This window comes from Cyclopterus lumpus, chromosome 18 (genome assembly GCF_009769545.1).
Source record: "Cyclopterus lumpus isolate fCycLum1 chromosome 18, fCycLum1.pri, whole genome shotgun sequence".
In the NCBI taxonomy this organism is placed as follows: domain Eukaryota; kingdom Metazoa; phylum Chordata; class Actinopteri; order Perciformes; family Cyclopteridae; genus Cyclopterus; species Cyclopterus lumpus.
In genome coordinates this window covers 15,941,930-15,963,794 of record NC_046983.1, presented here as the reverse complement: position 1 = coordinate 15,963,794, position 21,865 = coordinate 15,941,930, and the positions used below count along the sequence as shown (strand labels likewise).

Below are 21,865 nucleotides of genomic sequence, written 5' to 3'. Positions count from 1 at the left end.
GGGAAGTCGAGGGTGACAAGAGTGTCTCCTTTGTAGGCATACCTTTGCTTCAACACTTGCTGTCTGGAGGCCACAACCAGTTTATCTTGATACTGCTTTTATCAACACTTAGTCCTTATCTTGCCCTCATCTGCACTCACACAGGGTGTCAATGCTGCCATCACACCTAACATCATGTCCTTCTCTGTGGCTACTTTTGTGGCTTGGAAATTCTCTTAATTTTAGGGTTTTTATATGCATAAATAATAACGTATACTTAACACCATTGATATATTGATCGCACAATAGTTTTCACATCTATACCAAATTGTATGTAAGTACTCACATGCCAAAAATCACAAAATGGAGCATTCCATGTTCCAGTCACTCTTTTTTTCTTCTTCTTTTTATGTACCAAATGAACTCTGATTATTACTTCCTGAATGAGCAGAATACACACAGGCATCATCGCTGAGGCTGCTGAGAGGCTTCCTGATTTAAGATAATCAATAAAAGTCTAATGTTTTCATAAATATATTCCTTAAAAACAATAAATCTAACCTGAATCTGCTTTTCAAAAATACTTTGACTACTCTCCCTTCAGCAAAAACATTCCTCACTTTAGACCCCTTAATAGTTTTCATACGCCCTCTTATACTTACAGATTGCTCCATACAAGCCGTTAGACTGTGTGTGCACATTGAACATATTGAAGCTGTCTAACACCCTGCTTTTTGTTCAGCATCAAATCTGTGGTGACAGGTGAGAATGCTTGCTCTTGTTCACCTCAGCAGCATAATCGAAGCCAAACAGACAGCGATTGTATCGGGAGAGAATAGCATGCTTAAACTCAGCCCAGCAGGAACAAACAGGGTCTATTCTCTCAGCCGAGGAAGTCTCTGTGCCAGGACACGTCTGACATGCAGACAAAGCAGTCAGATTACAGGCCAGTGATGGAGATGATAACGCCTCTATCATATTAAGATTGTGTTACAACCATCCGCACCAAGCGTCAACCTCTCAATAGCTGAAGTTACTATATCAAGTTGATGAACATATTATATCCAAGACATGTCAGAGGAGTTAACTCTCTGAACAATACCTTGCTTTGTCTTCAAGTGTGCAATTGGACTGCTAGACATGTAATGTTAGCGAAACATCTTATTTCTGCCCAGTCAGGCCAATAAAACCCAAGAGCCTGCTGATCTGTTGTGAAGCGCTCTGCTGTTGTTTTTCACTCTTCATTGGGAATGCCTGCTGCTTACGATTACTTTAAACACCCACCAGACATTTTGTTTGGAGGAGATCTGCTGAAAGGTCAAAAGATCACAAAGCCTTCAGTTGGGGACATCAGCGGACTCACTAAATGGGTATAAAAGTGGTTTCCAGATGGTCTGCTTGACTGGACGTGTTTCTGGATCAGATTGTGTTCTGGAGAAAAGAAGCACAAAAGTTAGACTAAACAGCGTTACAGTTCGTCTTTCCTAACTGAGATACACGTTGATTCCTCAAGATAAAATGCAATGTGTTGCTGTAAAAGGAGGTCTTTTCTGCCCACAGAAATCCCACTCTGTTTCCTAAAAAACAGTGAGTAGGTGCTCAGTGCAGAGACAGCTGGACTCCCAAGCTTTAGAGCATATGTTTGTCTAACTCCTGAGGTATCGTACCTCCTGGTCCAGAAGCTTTTATGTGATTATTGCGTTCCAGAATTAACTAATTTGCAGCATGCTAGGTAACGGGCTGTGATAAATGTAACTAAATTGTAAAAACAAACCTGACAGAGGGTTAGTTTTGCTGCCATCAAGCCTGTTTGTAGAAACAGGTCACTGTTTTCTGTGAAGAGCTCTGATACACCAAGTGAAATACATATTGCCATAAGCAGTTGGTGGAGACCAACAGAGTTAAAAGGAGAGTGAATAAGGGACCTACAGTCTGATACTAACTGAAATGAATGTAAATGTTACCCCATGAGCGTATGGTGATATGTCAGTGTTGCCTTTGCAGCTTGTTCTGCTTTCCTCAAGTGGCCAAACTAATTGTTAGTGCAGGTTTAAGTCCTTAGTATGCTAAAAAACCACGTTATTTTTGGATCATCTGACAGCAATTAGTTTTAGATTAGAGATTGTTTAGTCTAAATTTAACAATAATTTAATTGGGGAGCTTGATCAGAGCAATAAACAGCAGGACAATCGCTTACTTAGAAGAGAAGTTCTAGGAACACAGAAATTGGCTAGGAAATGTCTAAGATCTCAAATACAGCAGCTTTCCTGCACTCTTAAAATGTAAAATTCCTGGAGGGACTGATAAAGAGCAGCTGGGTATTGTCTGATCGACTTCTTTGGATTTTCTAGTTGTGACTAAAACATCTCAACAATCAAACCTCAACATAGTTTAAATTCCTTTTCTATCCATATATCAAAGTTTATCTACACTGACTGACATGTAAGTGTACTGCAGCTATGTGTAGGCTCCACCTGCGCCACCGTCAACTCTCTCTGGAATGTCTGACACAATAATAAAGCCTGGGCGAGTGCCACAGATCATGTGGGCAATCTATAATCTCCTGTCAATGCTGCAACATAGACTCTGGGGTCATTTAACTGTATTGGTTTACACTTTAGAAATGCATAGAAATGTTGACATACGCAAGCAAATGCTGCCAAAAAGGTACAGCTTTTACACTGGCTGGAAGTGGAAATATCGCTGCTGTTCATACTTGGCAAAAAAAGTTGTAAAACAGAAGGAATTCTGCTACTGTTAATGACAAATGGATAACATGAAAGAGTAACTGCTCACTCATACATGTTTTTTCAAGCTATAAACTAAATAATATAGCAGTACTTAAATGAAACACACCAATGATGATGTTAATTTGGACATTTCTTTCCAAATATATGAACAATTAGTATTTTAATGGTTAGAAATCAGCCTTAATCTTGCAAGAACAATTCTGAGATAGAGTGAACCATTTGGAAATAATCTACATCATCAAAGAATATTAACGACCTCTAATCAGACCCCCCCAGACCTCCTTTCCTCTCCCCACAGCATCGATCATTTCTCCTTGGTCCATAACCACTGAGTTGCATTGCGATAACAGCACAACACACTCCTGTTCTTTCCGTTGTGTGGACTGAATATGAAGCTATCAGCACATCTCAACATCTGGTGAATCACTGTCAATGATTATCCGTTGAAAACATTTCCCTTCCCTCAGGAAAGATTGTGTAGATGAAGCATTACGTTGTTCAATTGTTCTCATTTAGCAGCTGGCTAGTTAGCTAGCTAACGTCAGCTTGCTAATGTCACCATGTTTTCATGCTAACGTTACCCTGGTTACAGAACAACAGCCTGGTGGGCCCTCTTGTCCCTTTTTTGGTCTGATGAACAGTAAATTCCTCAAAGGAAGTGCCCCGTGTCACATCGTTATTATGAAAGATACTGTAGGTGTCATACTTTTTGATGCTGCAACAAGGTTTTTGACTGGAAGTGGGTTTTGTCTTCTCAGCCCCTTGCCCACTTTGTTCTGGCCTTTTTATTTAGGCTCAGATCTGGTGGTAAAGCTACACTTTAAAGTCATACAATTTTAATTCTCTTTTTAAGTAAGGACAACTATAATCAATAATGATACTGCAGCTGTTTTCCAGGTATTTCATTAAGCACTTTTGTAGTTTTCAAAACCATTCTTTGACATATTTGTGGAAATGTGGTGTTAGCTTCACCTCGTCGGGTGGGAGTTTTCCATGCTAGCTTTTGACTGACAGCTGAGAGTGTAAACGCACTGCTAACTGATGCTCTCCGCTACTGGCTGGAGAACATCATGTTGTCATTGTTTGCAGGCTTAACCAACGTTGATACATTGTTTCCACCTTTCCCACTCACAGCTACATGTAGTCACGTAACCTCAGCACTAGGACAGAGTTACTTACACAGGGAAAGTAGGAAGTAACACAGGTAATGTCAACAGTACAGTTAACAATCTGCCTGTCGAATTGAAGGGATATTACAATCTTTTTTATTGCATTGTAGTACGCTGTGATTTTGAGCAGAATTTCCCAAATTCTCCTAGAAACCATGTCGGACTGAAAAAATCTCTTTGTAGTCTTTGTCCTACCGCTGCAGTAACCTAAGACAGTGTAACATAGCATTAAAGACATTCTTCTAAACAATTATGTCTGGAATTTAATTAGACTATCCATAAGCAATTTGGGTTACCCCCACCCTACTTCTTTCCAACAATAAAGCACATACAGAGCAGGGTAGCTATCAGGTATGTACCAAGAGGCCAGAGCATTACCTCTCAGGAGTGTCTTTGCCAACGTGTGTCGCGCGTGGGTGGAGTAGTGGCGGGTGGGGGTTTGGCAGCAGTCTGTGTGGGCACTTTCCCACTATTTTATGCAACCATCCCCAACAAAAGGATTCTTAGAGTGGGCTGAATTGTTTCTACGTATTGATGTAATAGCATGACTAAGGCATTATACCTCTCCTACAATGCAGCACTCATTTTATGAATTGGATTTGACTCAATTACTGTCCGAGGAAAGTAGGAGGAACTGAACTATTTCAATGATTCATAAATGTAAGTTCATTCTGGTTTCATGTGTGGAGACACTCTCCTGCTTGGTGTTTGCTCTGGACGCTCTAATCTGTCAATTTTGTTTTTCAACCTGAAAATATATTCATGCTCCAATATCACTGGTTACTGTGTGTGTTTGTGCATGTGTGTTCTGCATGCATGCATTTCCAGAACTTCCAGCGTTATAGTATGTGAGGGTCTTTCAGAGGAACACTGTACGGGCCCCCGGACACCTCCTGCCCAATTCAGTGGCTTACAGCAGGCCTCTTTATAGCAGTCCAGGATCATACTAATATGGGAAGTTATAGAAGAGCACCAGGTAGAGGCTGCTACTGATCACCTGTGAGTCAACAAACACATTGAATGAGGTACCGCCTTTTGGAGCCTGTTTTATACACCAGATGAAAAAGACATAACTACATTTTAGCTCATTTTAAGTGATGGGTAGCCGACTTCCACAACTTTGGTTGTGTTTTCTGTATTTGCATCACATTTCTCTATTTGGTTGTGTTTTCTGCACATTTCTGTATTTGGTTGTGTTTTCTGTATTTACGGCACATTTCTGTATTTGGTTGTGTTTTACTTATTTACAACACATCTCTGTATTTAAAGCACATTTTTGTATGTGGTTGATTTTTCTGTAATTGCAGCATGTTTTTGCTTTAAGTTGGGCTTTCTACTCAGTTTTCTGTCTCTGTCTCTCTCTCTCTCTCTCCTTTCTGTTTTTGTAATTTATGGGCCTTTTCTCCAGGGCCAACAAATGAATCAGAAGCCTAGTTTCACAAGTGTAAATCCAGAGAAGAAAAACAAACTACTGTCCTCACCAAGGAGCTACAATGAAAACAGTTCAAATCTGTGGAAAGACAGTCTTTAGATTCGAGAAATCTGGTCCTGCACACTTGATCTGTTGCTACCTTCAAGTCATGTTGGAAATATGTGGCTCAGTGTAAAAAGCGTTTTTAAACATGTGTACCCAATTGTCCCAATGAAGGGCCACTAATGCCACTGAGGCCATGCTATCTTTAGTTTGTTACAGACTTTGGCAGCTAGGAGTTCAATAATCAAAACTAACAGAAGAATAGATATTCTACAAGTCGATTACAATCTTTTTAGACTTTCTTTTAACATTTATTATTTGGGGGTTTATTGCCTTTATTAGAGCAGGTGGAGACAGCCAGGAAAATGGGGAGAGACAAATGATGACATGCAGAAAAGGCCTATGGGTAAGAATTGGTCCCAGGCTACCACAAAGGACTCATCTTAAATGGACACACACTTCCAGGTGAGTCTATTAAAATGGTATTGTTGCTTATATATATATAAGCAATAATACAATTATAATAGATCATTGTTATATTGTAAATCCTGGCTACTGCCCTGTCACAAATATTCACTGAATGAGGGTGCTGTTGCACCATTTGGGACCTGAGGCCTTTGTAATACTTATGTGGTTCCTCATCGCTCCCTGTGGATCCATATTCTATATGAAAACACGTTCTAAATAAGGTGATGATTTCTCCATTTAGGTTAGCATAGTGTTGCCGTATGATACGTCCTGACTGACTGTTAGCTGTGCCGCTGTTCGCACTGTTAGCTGTAGCCCTGGCCATGTTGAGAGCCATTGAGTGGCACTAGATATGCTCAACAGGTTTGCATTTAGCTCCTTTAATTTAATGAATTGTTGTTGTTTTGTATATAGGAAGCTGACTTTTACTGTTAAAAAAAGAACAAAAAGCTGCTGAATAACATCAGCCACACATTAAACAAAGACTATCCACTACTCCAACTACAAGCCCGGAGAGGAGCTTTTCCAGGTGCCCGTGAACGCACCGTGACACAGCGGAGCGCTCCGCGGTGCTTGCTGGGCGCTGCAGTGCGGAGGACGTCCACATGGACCGGCCTCTTCGGGAACACGTCTTCACTGCTCGGGAGGAGCGCCGTGTGACGGGATGGAGGACGTCCACATGGACCGGCCTCTTCGGGAACACGTCTTCACTGCTCGGGAGGAGCGCCGTGTGACGGGATGGAGGACGTCCGCTGTGGACTCGCCGCTCCGGCTTTGAAACTTCGGCGCGTTAAAAAAAAACGACACAGCCGGGGGCTGAACGAGGGAGCGACCTCCCGGGGGTTTTAAAGTGTGCTGTGAAACTGTAGCAGCAGCTGTTCGGGACGTGTATCTGGATCCCCCCTCGAGCCAGAGCTGTCAGTGGACTGTGGTTGGAGAGGACTGAACACAATGCGAACCAGATGTGTATTTCCAAGGGCTGCTGTCGGCCCCGGACATGTGCAGCACTGCACCGCCCGCGCGCGCCGTCCCGCTGGCCACCAGTAACCGAGCCCGGAGGTCCGAGTCCGGCTGAAGATGTTTATCTTGTGGGTCCCGGTGAGTTTATTCCTCAGCTTCATCGTTTCCCAGACGTGGAGCGTTCAAATGCCGTGGGATACCTGGGACGCCGAGCTGCGCAACCGAGGGAACGAGTTTGATAAATCGAGCTCTCAGCCGCACATCGTGTTCATCCTGGTGGATGATCAAGGCTTCCGGGATGTCGGGTACCACGGCTCCGAGATCAAAACCCCGACCCTGGACCGGCTGGCAGCGGAGGGAGTCAAGCTGGAGAATTATTATGTGCAGCCGCTCTGCAGCCCGTCCAGGAGCCAGCTCATGACCGGCAGGTAACGCGCACTCGTTCCCTCTTTCTGGTCCCGTCACGGCCCATCTTTGTGGACCCGATGAACGGAGCTCAGGCAGTCTGCCATAGATCTGTCAGAGGGGCTTAGAAAAGCTTGGCAACCCCAGTCAGCTGAACGAGTACATCACCATTTCCATGAAGTCTTATGTGATAATCAGAATTGAATGATATATTCCACATATCTCACTTTAAGTTAGATGAGACAGTTCTGACACGGTTCCATCAGACCTGCTGTACAACCGCATGGTTGAGGTTCACCATACAGTCTTCATACTAGACTTTCACCTTTATAACAACAGGTCATCAGATGGATGCAAACAAAACACACAAGTGCATTTCAGTATTTTGTCTTTTTAGGTACTAAGACACATGAGACAATGTCAGCTGATTTAAATGAATGGATGTTTTATCTAATTTCATCCAGTGTTTTGAACCCCTGTCTGTCTGCAGTCAAAGGGAAAGTCATGGTTTATTACTGGATTTATGGCTCAGACTATCAGTTCTATGGGTTGTGATAACGTTGACCCATCAGAGCAGGGTTCCCTGGGACACTTGGTTAACAATTAGCACTGCTGTCTCCACTTTTCCCAACTTTTCCCCCAATACTTCAATGTGCTGCTCATGATTAATTTGCACAAACCAGTGAACATGCTCGTGATCGGTGAATCAAACACGCGCTGAGGCACGTCGTCCTGTGACCAACGTATTTACTCACCGTCTCACACTTTGAAAACCTCTGCTCCGCATGAAGGTAGCTACTAATCTTTCAGTGTTTCCAAATGAAGGAGCAGAAGCATCACCTTAGCAACCACTACGTGATTTTGTGCGGGGGCAGTAGCATGCTGTAAAGAGATATTAGAGGATGATTAACAAGCACAGTATAATGGAGGGGGGGCTTTGTAGTTTGCTTCCAGTCTGTTTCCCATCAGCAGTTCCCCTCTTTGTACATGCTGCTCCGCAGGGCTTCTTCTTCACCAGCTGTTCCAAAAAAGGTGGAGGCTCACAGGGCACCGCGTTTCTTTGGCAAGTGTCCGAGAAACTAATGAGAAAAGTGCAGCCGCCCCTTGGTCCCCCTGCTCTCTTGTGGAAGCAGCTCTGAGTGGAGCAAAAGACTCAGCTAACATCCATGTGGAGGGGATGGCTGGGGGTGGAATCATGTTTCCGAGCTTGTGTGTGTGTGTGTGTGTGTGTGTGTGTGTGTGTGGTTGAGTGAACACTTTGAAACATCAGCTGTCTGTGTCAGCTGGATGCTGACTGAAACTCAGAGAACAAAGTTACTGAAAGTGTCTCTGGCTCACTTGCGTGGACTTGTCAAGGCAAAGATGAGACCGAGTAAGGGATTGGATCCAAAACATAAGCACTTCATGAGAGCCTGATTAAGTTTTCCCAGGCTGTTTAAACCGGTTACCACGGAAACCACCTGTAGCTGAACCCAGCTGCATACTCGCTGGATATAACCAGCTTGTGTTATGACTTTCTCTCTTTTTCTATTCTTCTTCTTTTCTAAGGTATTGACATCTGTGTTCTTTCCAACTGTCACATAAATGGACAGATGCCATTATACATGAGTGACTACACTCAAGGGTCTGTATCGTCAACATAAACATCCTGGGACCAAATAACACAACCCACAGTGCATTATGACTTCAGCTGTATTACATGTAAACTACTGTCCCCACATAGGGAGACATGGGACAAGCTTCCACAGGATAGTGGCTGTATGGTGTTTACAACAGGTTCAATATGAACCTTCAGTCACGACTAGGAATCCACCAATATGTTTTATTCTGGTGCCGAGTGCCTTCCTTGGTGTTGGTGATGGAAAGGGTGCTTTCACGCCTGCAGGTCTTTTGGCCGTTGAAGGGAAACAATTATACATTGTTGCATTTTAGTTCGGGTCCGGTTCCTCATCACGCTAACTTTGTGTGAGTGAACATAAAGTTATCCAGACTGACAGGTGACTCGTTGATTCATGCAGCACTTAAATACTTCTGCGTATATTTATGGTCATTGATTATTGACTGATTATAAGCATTGTTAGTATAATTAGATAATCATGCTAAAATCACATGTTATCATTCAATTCTGTGATTTGATTTGTTTGCTTTCATACCACAAACGAACCGCACCTGAGATGGAGACACACGTTTTGAGGCGGTCTCTGTTTAGTGGTCTGGCAGCTTTCAAACTACCCCAAACTCATCATAACAGACCTGAGTTTGTGAAGAGAGATTAAACTAAATTTAGACAACAGTCTGAAAAAAGTAAACCCTTTTGGTATCAGTATATGTTTATTTTCTTATTTCCCATTATATTAATTTTCTTGTGACCCCCTTAGATTCATCACAATTGGATGGGAACTGCTGGTTTTGTTACACGTCTAACCATTGTTCATCTGAATGTTTAGTTCGGAGCTGTTTCACTTTGGGACATGCTGTTGAAACCCCAGTTAACAATAACCCAAAAGTAAACCAAGGGAACAAACCAGGGTCCATGTTACGAAGGGCTAGAGTTCCTTTGGGAACTGGCAGATTAATAGAAGAAGTTGTATACAGCTGCTGTTGGAAGCGTAGCAAAGCACTTGAACCTGACAGTAACAGGAGCTTGAGAATAGATTTCCACAATGTCCTGAGAAACTCGCTCAGCATCAGAGAAAAAATCAACCTGTCTGGTTTTCTTTACGCTGATGAGATTAGAGGCTTAAAGTCACGGTTCTCCTTCAAGTCCAGAGTTGTGCTCTTCAACCCCATCATGCTCCCACTGATCTTAACTGATCAACAGAATGGGTTGCCGAAGGCGAGGGCAGAGGTTGCTCCTCCGGGCGACCCCTAAAATTGAAAAGATGTTAAATATGTTTGGGGAATGTACTCATGACACAGGAGGCCAATATTTCTGAAACCTTTCCACTTATTTCTGGTTCTTGGTAATTCAGTAAACGTGTTTCTAGAGTGTCAAAGATGAATGTTCAGGGGCCAGAGAGCCATGTCAACATACCTGTCCGGACAAATCCAGCATATGGACTTTCTGCTATACGTTCCATACATGATAAACACACCTTTCAGCTCTTGTATCGGCCGCTGAATCTCAAACCCTTTGCACTTCTTTTCTTGACTCTTGGTCGCTGACACAACTGCAGATTATGTTGTAGTAAATACCAGCAAATTATAATTGGCTTAACATTTCCATTTACAGACTGTATCATACACATTTTCTTAATCTGGTATTCAGTCACCCCCGCCCACCTTCTCCATTGGCCGGAGGTGTTTAACCTGCAGTCACTCTTCTCAAGGAAAGATATTTAAAACAAAATTCAATATCCTTATCAGCCTCCTCCATCAATGGGCTACCGTCCATCAACAAACAAAGAGGAAGAATGCGCTCTGGGGTCCCAGGGCAATGAAGAGCAGACCTCAAGCTAAAATTGAGGCTTGATTCCAAAAAGTTCTTCTGTCATCCTTGAACACTGTGCTCTTATATTATAGCCCATTGGTTGTACATGTGGCCTAAACCACAAGGAGAATTGGGTAGTTTATTAGCTCTTTTTCACTCTGCTTAACTGGGTCTCCTAATTCATCCCACTTCCCTTTTGTCCACACTTCTCTCAAACTCGTCTTCGCCTCTCATTCACCCTTCTCTAGTTCGTTAAGTGATCTGTCACTCATTCACTTCCCTTTCTTTCCCCACACCAGTCTGTCCTAGAACTCCTGGGACGAGTTGCGCAAAGATGAACACAGAAAATGTATGTTTGGGGTGACAAATTGGCAAGATTTGTGGAAACCGCAGTCCTGAAAAGAAAGAACCCTCATTACCTGCAAGAGTCTGTAAAATAAAGACAATAAGGCCAAGGCAAGAGCAAAACTGAAAGGAAATATTTAGAGATAGCAAGAAGTTAAATGAGTCTGCTGAAAGTAAGAGCTAAGTAAGACAAACTGCTCTGCAGCTGACTTTGATTAAATGCAGAGCACCGAGTTGAGGTTGCTTATTTAAACCATATGTGAGGAGGACGTGGAGGAGGAACACAAGAGAAGGCCCCAGCCTGGGCAGCAGGTCTGCTGGGAACCTCCACAACCTCAGAGGCCTGAGTGGTGGCCAATGCACCTTGTGAGCCTTGAGCGATTTCTGGCATTTGGTGATTTGCATTTAATGACTTGTGTGATTTGTTGGCCTTGTGGCTCAGTGCATGTGTAAATAAACCAGAAAGATTTGCTGAACTACAAAAAATATTTGCCTGCCTCTACGTGGCTTTAATCCATGCTAGATAAAGGATACAGAGAAGACGTGGCTTCCTATTTGTGCCCTGCTTTGTTTTAAAATAATAAATCTGTCACATTGGACAAGTGCAAGGACCGCTGGGCAGGAGGGAAGATCCCCAGAGGGCAGTAGTTACTACAGTCATTATTTTAAGGGCTCATAAATACTAAAGACCTAGAACTGTCCTTCAGGTGCCCCAAAACCCGTAAAGTCAAGACCTAGGTCCCCTGTGAACGCCATCGTATGTCAAAGAGAAACAACAAAGGGATACTTTGAAAGTCTTTGCGCTCCACCTCAGGCTGGTTTGACTGATTTGTGGAGAAATCCCAGGCTTGTGACATTCTCATTACATGGCTGTAACCTTTTGGTATGTGAACACCAGCAAACCTGCAGGGGATGCAAAACCAGGGGTTGGGGCTCGTAAGGAGTCAAATCTTAAACATGCACACACACTAATGTCTTAATATTTAAATGTTCTGGTTTTTATCATCCGTTCTTTACTGCAAGGCCTATTTTCTTTGTACCGCTGCTTGACAAATATAAATACAATGATGAAAGCATTTTCCTTTTATAAAGGAAGTTAATACACAAAGTGCATGAGAATAATGAGCATATCCCATCCAAAAATCATTTTATAGACAAGACTTAAGTTCACCATTCGTTACGCCAATGGAAAGTCTGGAGAAAGTATGGAGAACAAGGTTTTCCAAGTACTCGCTCTTCATCAAATTAATTATATATTGTATTGTGTATTTTCTCAACAAGCTTTTTAAAATCTTTTTTTAAAAAGCTTGAGGAGAGGGGGGGGGGGGCATCAGCAGGGCGACCGAGGCAGGAGGCATCGTGAAGGAGGCCGGACCAATGAGGTCAGGCCTTTGAGGCAGGAGGCACAGAGAAGGAGGCAGGGCCATTGGGAAGGAGGCCAGAGGCTGGATGCAGGAAGCAGAGGCAAGGGGTCAGGACCAGCTTCAGTGACAGCCAGATCCAATGGATCCTATGAGGTGAGAAAGCAGACTCCGGGAAGTAGAGTTAGTAAGGTGCAATGGAGAGATGTAAATTCATCCATAAGGAGAGAGAGAAGAGGAGATAGGTGCTCAGTGTATCCTAAAACATCCCCCAGCAGCCTATAAGCCTATAGCAGCATATCAAGGAGCTGGACCAGGACAAACCTGATTCAGCCCTAACTATAAGCACTATTAAACAGGAAAGTCTTAAGTCTATTCTTAAATGAGGTGACTGTGTCTGCCTCCTGGACTGAAAGTGGACAATGCCTCCTCTATTCCCCAGTGGGCCTGTCTGTAGATGGGTTTCAAAGCCCCCCCTGTCTAGACCACCAAGTGACACAAAATCATCGCCATATGAAACCAAGACACTCTCTTGGCTCCCACCAGAGCCATTGTGGTCTTATTTTGAATTCACCAACTAAACCTCAATGACAATGCAATGAATAGAGGTATCAAATTCAGAATTGGGCTGTATTATTATCCTGAGTACTTGAATATGTTAAAGGTCCTGGGAACCAGCTTTGAACTCTGTGGGAATTATTGTTGCCAAGTTGTAAACATTCCTAACTTGATTTCCAAAATATTTGCAGGCATCAAACCCAGATGGCATTTTGTTTTAGCAAAGCATGCACAGCCACTCAACGCAGGGCTTTGCTGCCTCGCTACAGCTCACACCTGTACAGACGGTACATTGGCTGTTTGAACATTTACTCTGCCAGATGCTACCTGTGGCATTAAGTATGATTGGGGCTTTTCAAAACTCCCACAGTCTATCAATTCATCCCATGTGCACAACCATTGGTAGTGATAGCTCAGTCATCGTCATCATTGCATATCTGAAAGGTAGCAATCATATGTGCAGTTATAGAACTAAGGACAGATTATACGTCAACATCCAGGCTTTGGTGTCACCATCTAAACTGGCTGAAAACAAATCATACACTCACTATCAACTCTTGCTCTTGAAAACTGTATACAGGTTAAACTTACCTTCATAACCTTGTTTTTGTGTGGGTGAATTGAACATATGCACATCTGGCCCCAGGGGTTTGTGTTTTGAGTGTTTATGAGTACACATGCAGGCCAAACCTAAGGGGGCTCAGATCAATCTGCCACCAATATGTAACGTCCAATGTTCTGTCAAAATAGTTTGATTCAACGGCTTAAGGTGAATTACTCTGGAGAGAAATCAATATGGCAGTGATCCAGACATTCATTGAAAAACATACAGATTTCATCGTTTAGATGGTTGTCACCATCCAAAGCCAGGCAAAAAGTGAGAATAGCTACATACTTATTGCTTATGTTACTGTACTTTTACGTAGTATTATGTTATCACAGATCTCCCTACATCATGCCAAAGTTAAAAGTAAACTTCATCAAACTGAAACAGAGGTTGAAACTATAAGCTTGCAAAAAGGTCAAGCTGTTGGCCTAGCCGGCTGTCCTATATGCAGGGTAATGTGTATGTGTTTGCAGTTACAGTCTGTGCTATTATGTGGATATGTGTAGAGGGAACTATTTTTTGTTGAACAGGTTTTGAGTTGTAATTCACAGGTTTATTGCTATGTTTGGAACGTTGCACATACCATACAGAGGTGTAACCAATGAGGGACTTTTGCATTCTCAAGGGGCATGAAGGTTTGTAAGGCCTGACCACCTTCGGGTTCTCCTCCAGCTGAATCCTCGTCTCTGGAACCTAAACTAGACACTTATTTTCACTCCCGTTCCCCGGTGACAGCTTTACTGTACACCCCTAACCTTAGAGTACAAGTTTATTTTACAATGTTTTATTTGTTCTTGAATAGCTTTAACTATATATATTTTTTCATTTTACTTAAAGCAACCAATGACCCCTTACAGTAATCTTACAATCAAATGAGTGCATTGTAACAGTGATTATATTGCATTATAAAGACTATAATGTAAAACAACAATGGTAATTATGATACACTATGATCCTTGACAGCAATTATGAAAGTATGATAATACTTGACCTTACAAGTCATTATAAAATGCCTAATAATGTGTTTTAATTATTTTTGTTATAAAGCGTTATGAATACTTATGATTGCTTATAACTATAAGTGTACAGTGGTAGAGGCAGATTATCATTTATTATAAATATGTTAATAATTCAATTCAATTCAGTTTTTTGTATAGCCCAATATCACAAATTACAAACTCCCCTCAGAGGGCTTTACAATCTGTACACATACGACATCCCTGACCTTTGACCTCACATCGGATCAGGAAAAACTCCCAAAAATAACCTTTGACAGGAAAAAAGGGAAGAAACCTTCAGGAGAGCAACAGAGGAGGATCCCTCTCCCCGGATGGACAGAAGAATAGATGTCATGTGACCAGATGACCAGAGTTACAGAGTTACATAAACACATTACATGAATATGACAATGTATGAATGGAACTCCAATCCATGAAACAGAAGGAGGTAGAGAGGAGGGGGGGGCGGGGCGGGGCATCAGCAGGGCCAACGCGGGAGGCCGGCTCACCAGCATCAGACACCTCCAGGTCCAATGGACCCTATGAGATGTGAAGTCACAACGACTCCGGGGAGGAAGCAGATTTAATAAGGTGCAATGGAGAGATGTAAATGTATCCATAAGGAGAGAGAGAAGAGGAGAGAGGTGCTCAGTGTATCCTAAAACATCCCCCAGCAGCCTATAAGCCTATAGCAGCATATCAAGGGGCTGGACCAGGACAAACCTGATTCAGCCCTAACTATAAGCACTATTAAAGAGGAAAGTCTTAAGTCTATTCTTGAATGAGGTGACTGTGTCTGCCCCCCGGACTGAAAGTGGAAGCTGGTTCCATAAAAAGAGGAGCTTGATAACTGAAGGCTCTGGCTCCCATCCTACTTTTAGGACTCTAGGAACCACAAGTAGCCCCGCATTTAGTGAGCGCAGCTCTCTAGTGGGGCAATATGGTACTACAAGCTCCTTAAGATATGATGGTGCATCACCAATCAAGGCTTTGTAGGTGAGGAGAATAATTTTAAATGTGATTCTTGATTTTACAGGGAGCCAGTGCAGAGCAGCTAATACAGGAGTCATGTGATCTCTTTTGTTAGTTTCTGTGAGTACACAAGCTGCAGCATTCTGGATCAACTGGAGGGATTTAAGAGACTTATTAGAGCAGCCTGATAATAAGGAGTTGCAGTAATCTAGTCTGGAAGTAACAAACGCGTGAACCAGCTTTTCTGCATCTTTTTGAGACAAGATGTGTCTGATTTTTGAAATGTTACGTAGATGAAAAAATGCAATCCTTGAGATTTGCTTAACGTGGGAGTTAAATGACAAGTCTGGAAAGAAACCACATCACCAGATAATTGATCTCTGTGATGTTCAGGCCCAGTAAAATAACTTCAGTTTTGTCTGAGTTTAACATCAGGAAGTTGCAGGTCATCCATGTTTTTATGTCTTTAAGACATTCTTGAATTTTAGCGAGCTGGTTGGTCTCCTCTGGTTTGATCGATAGATATAATTGAGTATCGTCTGCATAGCAATGAAAGTTTATGCAGTGTTTCCTGATAATATTGCCCAAAGGAAGCATATATAAGGTAAATAAAATTGGTCCAAGCACAGAAACCTTGTGGAACTCCGTGATTAACGTTGGTGGTCATTGAGGCTTCATCGTTTACAAATACAAATTGAAGATCGATCTGATAAATAGGATTTAAAACCAACTTAGTGCGGTACCTGAAATGCCAATCGACTGATCCAGTCTCTGTAATAGGATGTCATGATCAATGGTGTCGAACGCAGCACTAAGGTCTAATAATACCAGTACGGAGATGAGTCCTTTATCTGATGCAATTAGGAGGTCATTTGTATCTTCACCAGTGCTGTATCTGTGCTGTTTTCTAAATCCTGACTGAAACTCCTCAATAAACTATTCTGATGTAGGAAGTCGCACAACTGATTTGCGACTACTTTCTCAAGGATCTTAGAGAGGAAGGGAAGGTTAGAGATTGGTCTGTAGTTAGCCAACACCTCTGGATTAAGAGTGGGCTTTTTCAGGAGAGGTTTAATTACAGCTACTTTGAAGGAATGTGGTACATGGCCTGTTAGCAAAGACACATTAACAATATCCAGCAGAGAGGTGCCAATTAAAGGCAACACGTCTTTAAGCAGCCTCGTTGGGATGGGGTCTAAGAGACAGGTAGATGTTTTAGAAGTAGAAACCGTTTGAGGACAATTGGTCTAGGTTAATGGGAGAAAAGCTATCCAAATATACACCAGGGCATACAGCCGTTTCCAAGGCCACTCCTCTTGATGACAGATCGACAGTAGTTGAGGGCAAGAGAGCATCAATCTTGCCTCTAATAGTTCAAATCTTTTCATTGAAGAAGTTCATGAAGTCATTACTACTGAGGTCTATAGGAATACACGGCTCCACAGAGCTATGACTCTCTGTTAGCCTGGCTACAGTGCTAAAGACAACCCTGGGGTTGTTCTTATTTTTCTCTATTACTGATGAGTAATAGGCTGCTCTAATGCATTATAGACCCTATATGCCAATGTCTATAATGCATTATAGACATTGGCAATCTAGACACATTAGATCAATACTTGAGTGGAAAAGCCCAGAAATCTTACAAAACATTTAGCCATCCGCTACAAACACGTTTTAGTTGGTACACAAAAAACATTGATGTTTGATACCCAGTCTGTAGTAATACAAGTTGAATAAATTACCCAAATGTTGGATAAAAAGCATTTGGGAGTTTACATTTGTAGTGAAAATTCGAGTTAGAAAATCGCTCATTCAGTCTGTCCTTTACTCATCAATCATGCCGTTTTAGCTCACTGCCGAGATGCCTGCCTCAGCATCATCAGGTTCAGGTCACAACTCTGTTTCCTGTCTGGTCTTGAGTGACAGTACTTCTGTTTTTGCTCTGCCCCCCCTAACTACCACTACCCATCCACCCCCTTTTACTGCACTGTTAGACGCCAGTTGGACATTACCCTGAGCTTGGCTTGCTCACATATAAGCACCCTTCTGTTTGCTTTGGACTGGGTCCCCTGATGGATTGGATAATATATTAGTGTGTAAGTGACTAACAACTTATTGCAATCAAATGGTCGGTGAGAGGAGTCCTTTTCAGGAGGAAATTCTAGTCTTCAGTTATTTAAACTGAAACTGGCAGCGTTTCAGTGTTTAGATTATTGTATTGAAATGTCATAAAGTAGCATGTGAACATTATAGGAATAAACTCATGCCGCAGGGCCAATTACCCTATTTGGACCAATGTGTGTTTTTTGTTTTGTAGGTATCAGATCCACACAGGCCTTCAGCACTCCATTATTCGAGCTACCCAGCCCAACTGCCTGCCCTTGGATAATGTCACCCTGCCCCAGAAGCTCAAGCAAGCAGGCTACTCCACCCACATGGTGGGCAAGTGGCACCTGGGCTTCTACAAGCGTGGCTGCCTGCCCACCAAGCGCGGCTTCGACACTTTCTTTGGCTCCCTGCTAGGAAGCGGGGACTATTACAGTCACTATAAATGTGAAGGACCCGGTATGTGTGGCTATGATTTGTATGAAGGGGAAGAGGCAGCTTGGGAACAGGACCGCGGCGTGTACTCGACTATGATGCTTACTCGAAAGGCTATCAGCATCCTAGCCAATCACAAACCTCGCAAACAACCCTTGTTTCTCTACTTAGCCTATCAGGCTGTTCATTCCCCACTGCAAGTTCCTGCTCGCTACCTCGAGCGCTACAAGGGCATTCCAAACTTGCATCGTCGTAAATATGCCGCCATGGTGTCCTGTCTGGATGAAGCTATCCACAACCTCACGTTGGCGCTAAAACGTTACGGTTATTATGACAACACAGTTATAGTGTACTCCTCAGATAACGGAGGCCAACCATTAGCAGGTGGAAGCAACTGGCCCTTAAGGGGAAGTAAAGCCACCTACTGGGAAGGGGGGATTCGGGCGGTGGGCTTTGTTCACAGTCCCCTGTTGGTAAACAAAGGGACGAAATGTCGATCCTTGGTCCACATCACTGATTGGTTCCCTACACTGGTGACCCTGGGTGAAGGGACTTTAGACGAAGACCTAAATCTGGATGGGTACGATGTCTGGGAGGCTATCAGCGAAGGCCGCCCATCTCCTCGCCAGGATATTCTTCATAACATCGACCCAATCTACATCAGAGCCAAGAATGGTTCGTGGAAGGCTGGGTATGGCTTATGGAACACTGCCATCCGGGCTGCGCTCCGTGTGGGCCACTGGAAACTCCTGACGGGTGTTCCTGGCTACAGCGACTGGGTGCCCCCGCAGACCTTCTCCAACCAGCGACTAACCAACCGCTGGCATAATGAGCGTGTCCATTGGGACCGGGGTAAGTCCATCTGGCTGTTCAACATCACAGCCGACCCTTATGAGAGAGTGGACTTGTCCCAGCGCTACCCTCACATAGTGAAGAAGATGCTCATACGGCTAGCGCAGTACAACAGGACTGCGGTGCCGGTACGTTACCCGGCTAAAGACTTGCGCTCCAACCCTCAGTACAATGGAGGCGTGTGGGGACCCTGGTACAAAGACACCAGGGAGGAGCAAGAGGAGGATGAGAGATACAATAACTTGTTCACCAACCATCTTGGAAAAAGAAGGTGGAAAAAGAAATCAAATAACAGAAAGCTGAAAAGGAAGGTAGAATAGTAGCCTACCCAGTTTAGGTACTACTGACTTTTCTCAGGGATTGACTCTTCCTGTTTCAGGAGTGTCCTCTAAGATGTTCTAACTCTTCAATATATACTGTATGAAAAACAATGGACCTTTTGAAATGCACCAAGCGAATAAGAATAAGATCCTCTCATTCAAACACTGGTGTCATGTCCAGACACAACTAAGACATCATGGGGCTTTTGAAGAATGATACTTTTTCGAGATTGTGTTGCATGTTTGAACTATTGTCACCTTTGGATTGTTCTGTAGATTTACTTAGGGTAAAAAATAAATCTCCCTTGACAGTCGCCATAAATTTTGGTGACAGAAAAATAAAATTAGTCATAGTTCTATCATGTTGTTGATTGCAATGATGTATCGTGGAAATGGATGTAGGATTTATGTGATGTGAGTTGATGTATGCTATTTTTTAGTTTTTACAGTCTGTCTAAACTTTAGAATAATAGATTTTGTTCCCTCTTTTAGATGATGTCTGGTCTGGCACCAGTCCAACCCGAATGTAAGACAAGCTAACAAAATAAAAGCCCCAGACACAAAGCTCTCTGTTTCCAGCAATCTTTCAACCTCAGTCTGGTTTGCATTATATTATAGACAGATTTCATGTATTCTGATGACAACAAGACAATATACGACTGGAACTGGAACATTTTAACATCTCTTTAATATTTTGAAGCTGACGTGTGGCCACTTAGTACATTTATTTGGAAATAAAGTGGGATATGACTGGTGATAAAGACCTAAATATGGCTGCCTCATCAGTCATGGTGCACTCTACAAGAAGTTGTGATTATGGAAAAAAGAGAAATGGAACTGTTTACATGGAGTGAAGATAACTTACAATCTGTAAAACTATGTTTCTCATATTGTTGCTTAGCACCTATGTAAAGTCCCCAAGCTCAAAACGCTGATATACGATTTCATGACTTTTGCAAGTAGGTGCTTTGATGTACTTTACAGGCCAATTAGTTATTTTAATGACACTGAATTACTTAAAAATGTTCGGTTCCCTGTAAGATTTATAGTTGCCGAAAAGGTAATATGTTCTGTTCTCTTTTTATTAGCTTCCCCAACTAGTGTATGTGTCTTTTTAGATAGCTAACCATCCGGCTTTCCAGAACAATGTAAGTCTGTGGCTCTAGTACAATCTGAGAGCTCGAAATGATTTGGAATACATGACAACAGGAGCTCCAGAGAGCGGGGCTTTTCCCGTGGCTGCACATCACTCCTCTTCACGTTATGACCTCAGCCCTTTCAGGCACTGACTCAAATTTCACAGCGCCATTGGTGTCAACAGTTTATGCTGCTCTAAAGATGGGACCTTCGACCCTCAACCTCTTTAAATCCAAAGCAGGGGAGGTATATTTGGGCTAATCATACCGGTTTTCCTCAGCTGCAATTCATTGATGTGTGTCCACAGGCCAGATTGTACCCATGGGAACCAGCATTTACCAGGCTAAGCTCATCGCCACTCCTGACTGTAAAACACGAGGGATGTCCTCCATATCATGAGCTACAGCTGAGCATTAAAGAAGATCACATTCTTATTTTGTTGCATGGTGCTGAGTTTCCTCCCCCATGGGCCATAGGAACAGTTAAACCCTGGATTCTCTGGGAATTCACATTTGCTTTCAGTTACGGGCATTAGCATCCCTCTTGTGGGAAAAAGGCACGGCATTTCTGTCCTGTGACTGAGCTGTAAGGCAATACATCAACCTCCCTCATCCTGCCGCCTCACATTAAGAATGCTCATTAGTGCTCATTGGGAATGATATGAGAAAATAAACCTGCTGGATTGCAGAGTTAGACAGCTTTGATCAAAGTGAAGTGCGGCAGTATGGTTTTCCTTCACCATGTGAAACATATAGTTTAGGTTCTCGCATGATCAAGGTGAAAATAAGCCGAATTATGTGTAGCCAACTGGAAAGAGCCTCGCTGCCAAGAGCTACATGCGTAACACCGTGACTCAGCGCGGCTCGGGCTCAAAGCATCGCTCCCAAGTCAAGTGATGACAAACGAGACACAGACCCAGCAGCTGTTGCCGAGACAATCGGCTGTATACAGAATCCATATAATGATCTTGTGAACACCCAAAACGCCAAGGCACATGCTCTCAGAGCGCTGCACTTAGCAAACGGGTGGCGTTCCAATCGTAGGAGGTAGTTGAGGCTTTTTTCAAGTGGATGTAGGAGAAGAAGAAGCTGCTCTCATGTTTGACAGTGACGTCAGAGGAAGTCCTATAAACATCAGCAAATAATGTGCCAGAATGATAAAGATGATACTTCTTTTCCTGTAGGAGTTCAAATGAAAATACATACTGTACCATTGTTATTACAACACCTACATGAGTTAGAGCCACTCTGACATGTATTGAAGCCCATGAGAAGAATGTAAGTGTGTGAGAGAAGACAGAACAGTGCATTAGCTTGATGGACACTCTGTTGGCTGGCAGTCTGTTTCCAGACATGGGGATTTCCTGTAATGAGCCATTTCCCCCATACACAACTGTAACCTCTCTTGGCCTCCAACCGAGCTGCAGCACTCCCACTTCATTTACTTCATGGCATGTGGTCCCATTTAGTGCTTCCGCGGAACCACTCCCTCAATATCTTAATATTCTTCTTCCTTCCATTCATCGTGTCATGTAATTGC

The 21,865-nt window shown here is 43.0% G+C and overlaps 1 protein-coding gene across 1 annotated transcript; it reads left to right on the top strand.

The window, feature by feature from the left end:
• The first annotated feature begins 6,661 nt into the window (after nucleotides 1-6,661).
• Nucleotides 6,662-19,189, top strand: arsj (arylsulfatase family, member J). The gene is made up of 2 exons (XM_034557283.1): nucleotides 6,662-7,228; nucleotides 17,794-19,189. Exons 1-2 carry the CDS (start codon nucleotides 6,918-6,920, stop codon nucleotides 19,187-19,189), a joined length of 1,707 nt encoding a protein of 568 aa, XP_034413174.1. The 5' UTR covers nucleotides 6,662-6,917.
• The last annotated feature ends 2,676 nt before the right edge of the window (nucleotides 19,190-21,865 follow it).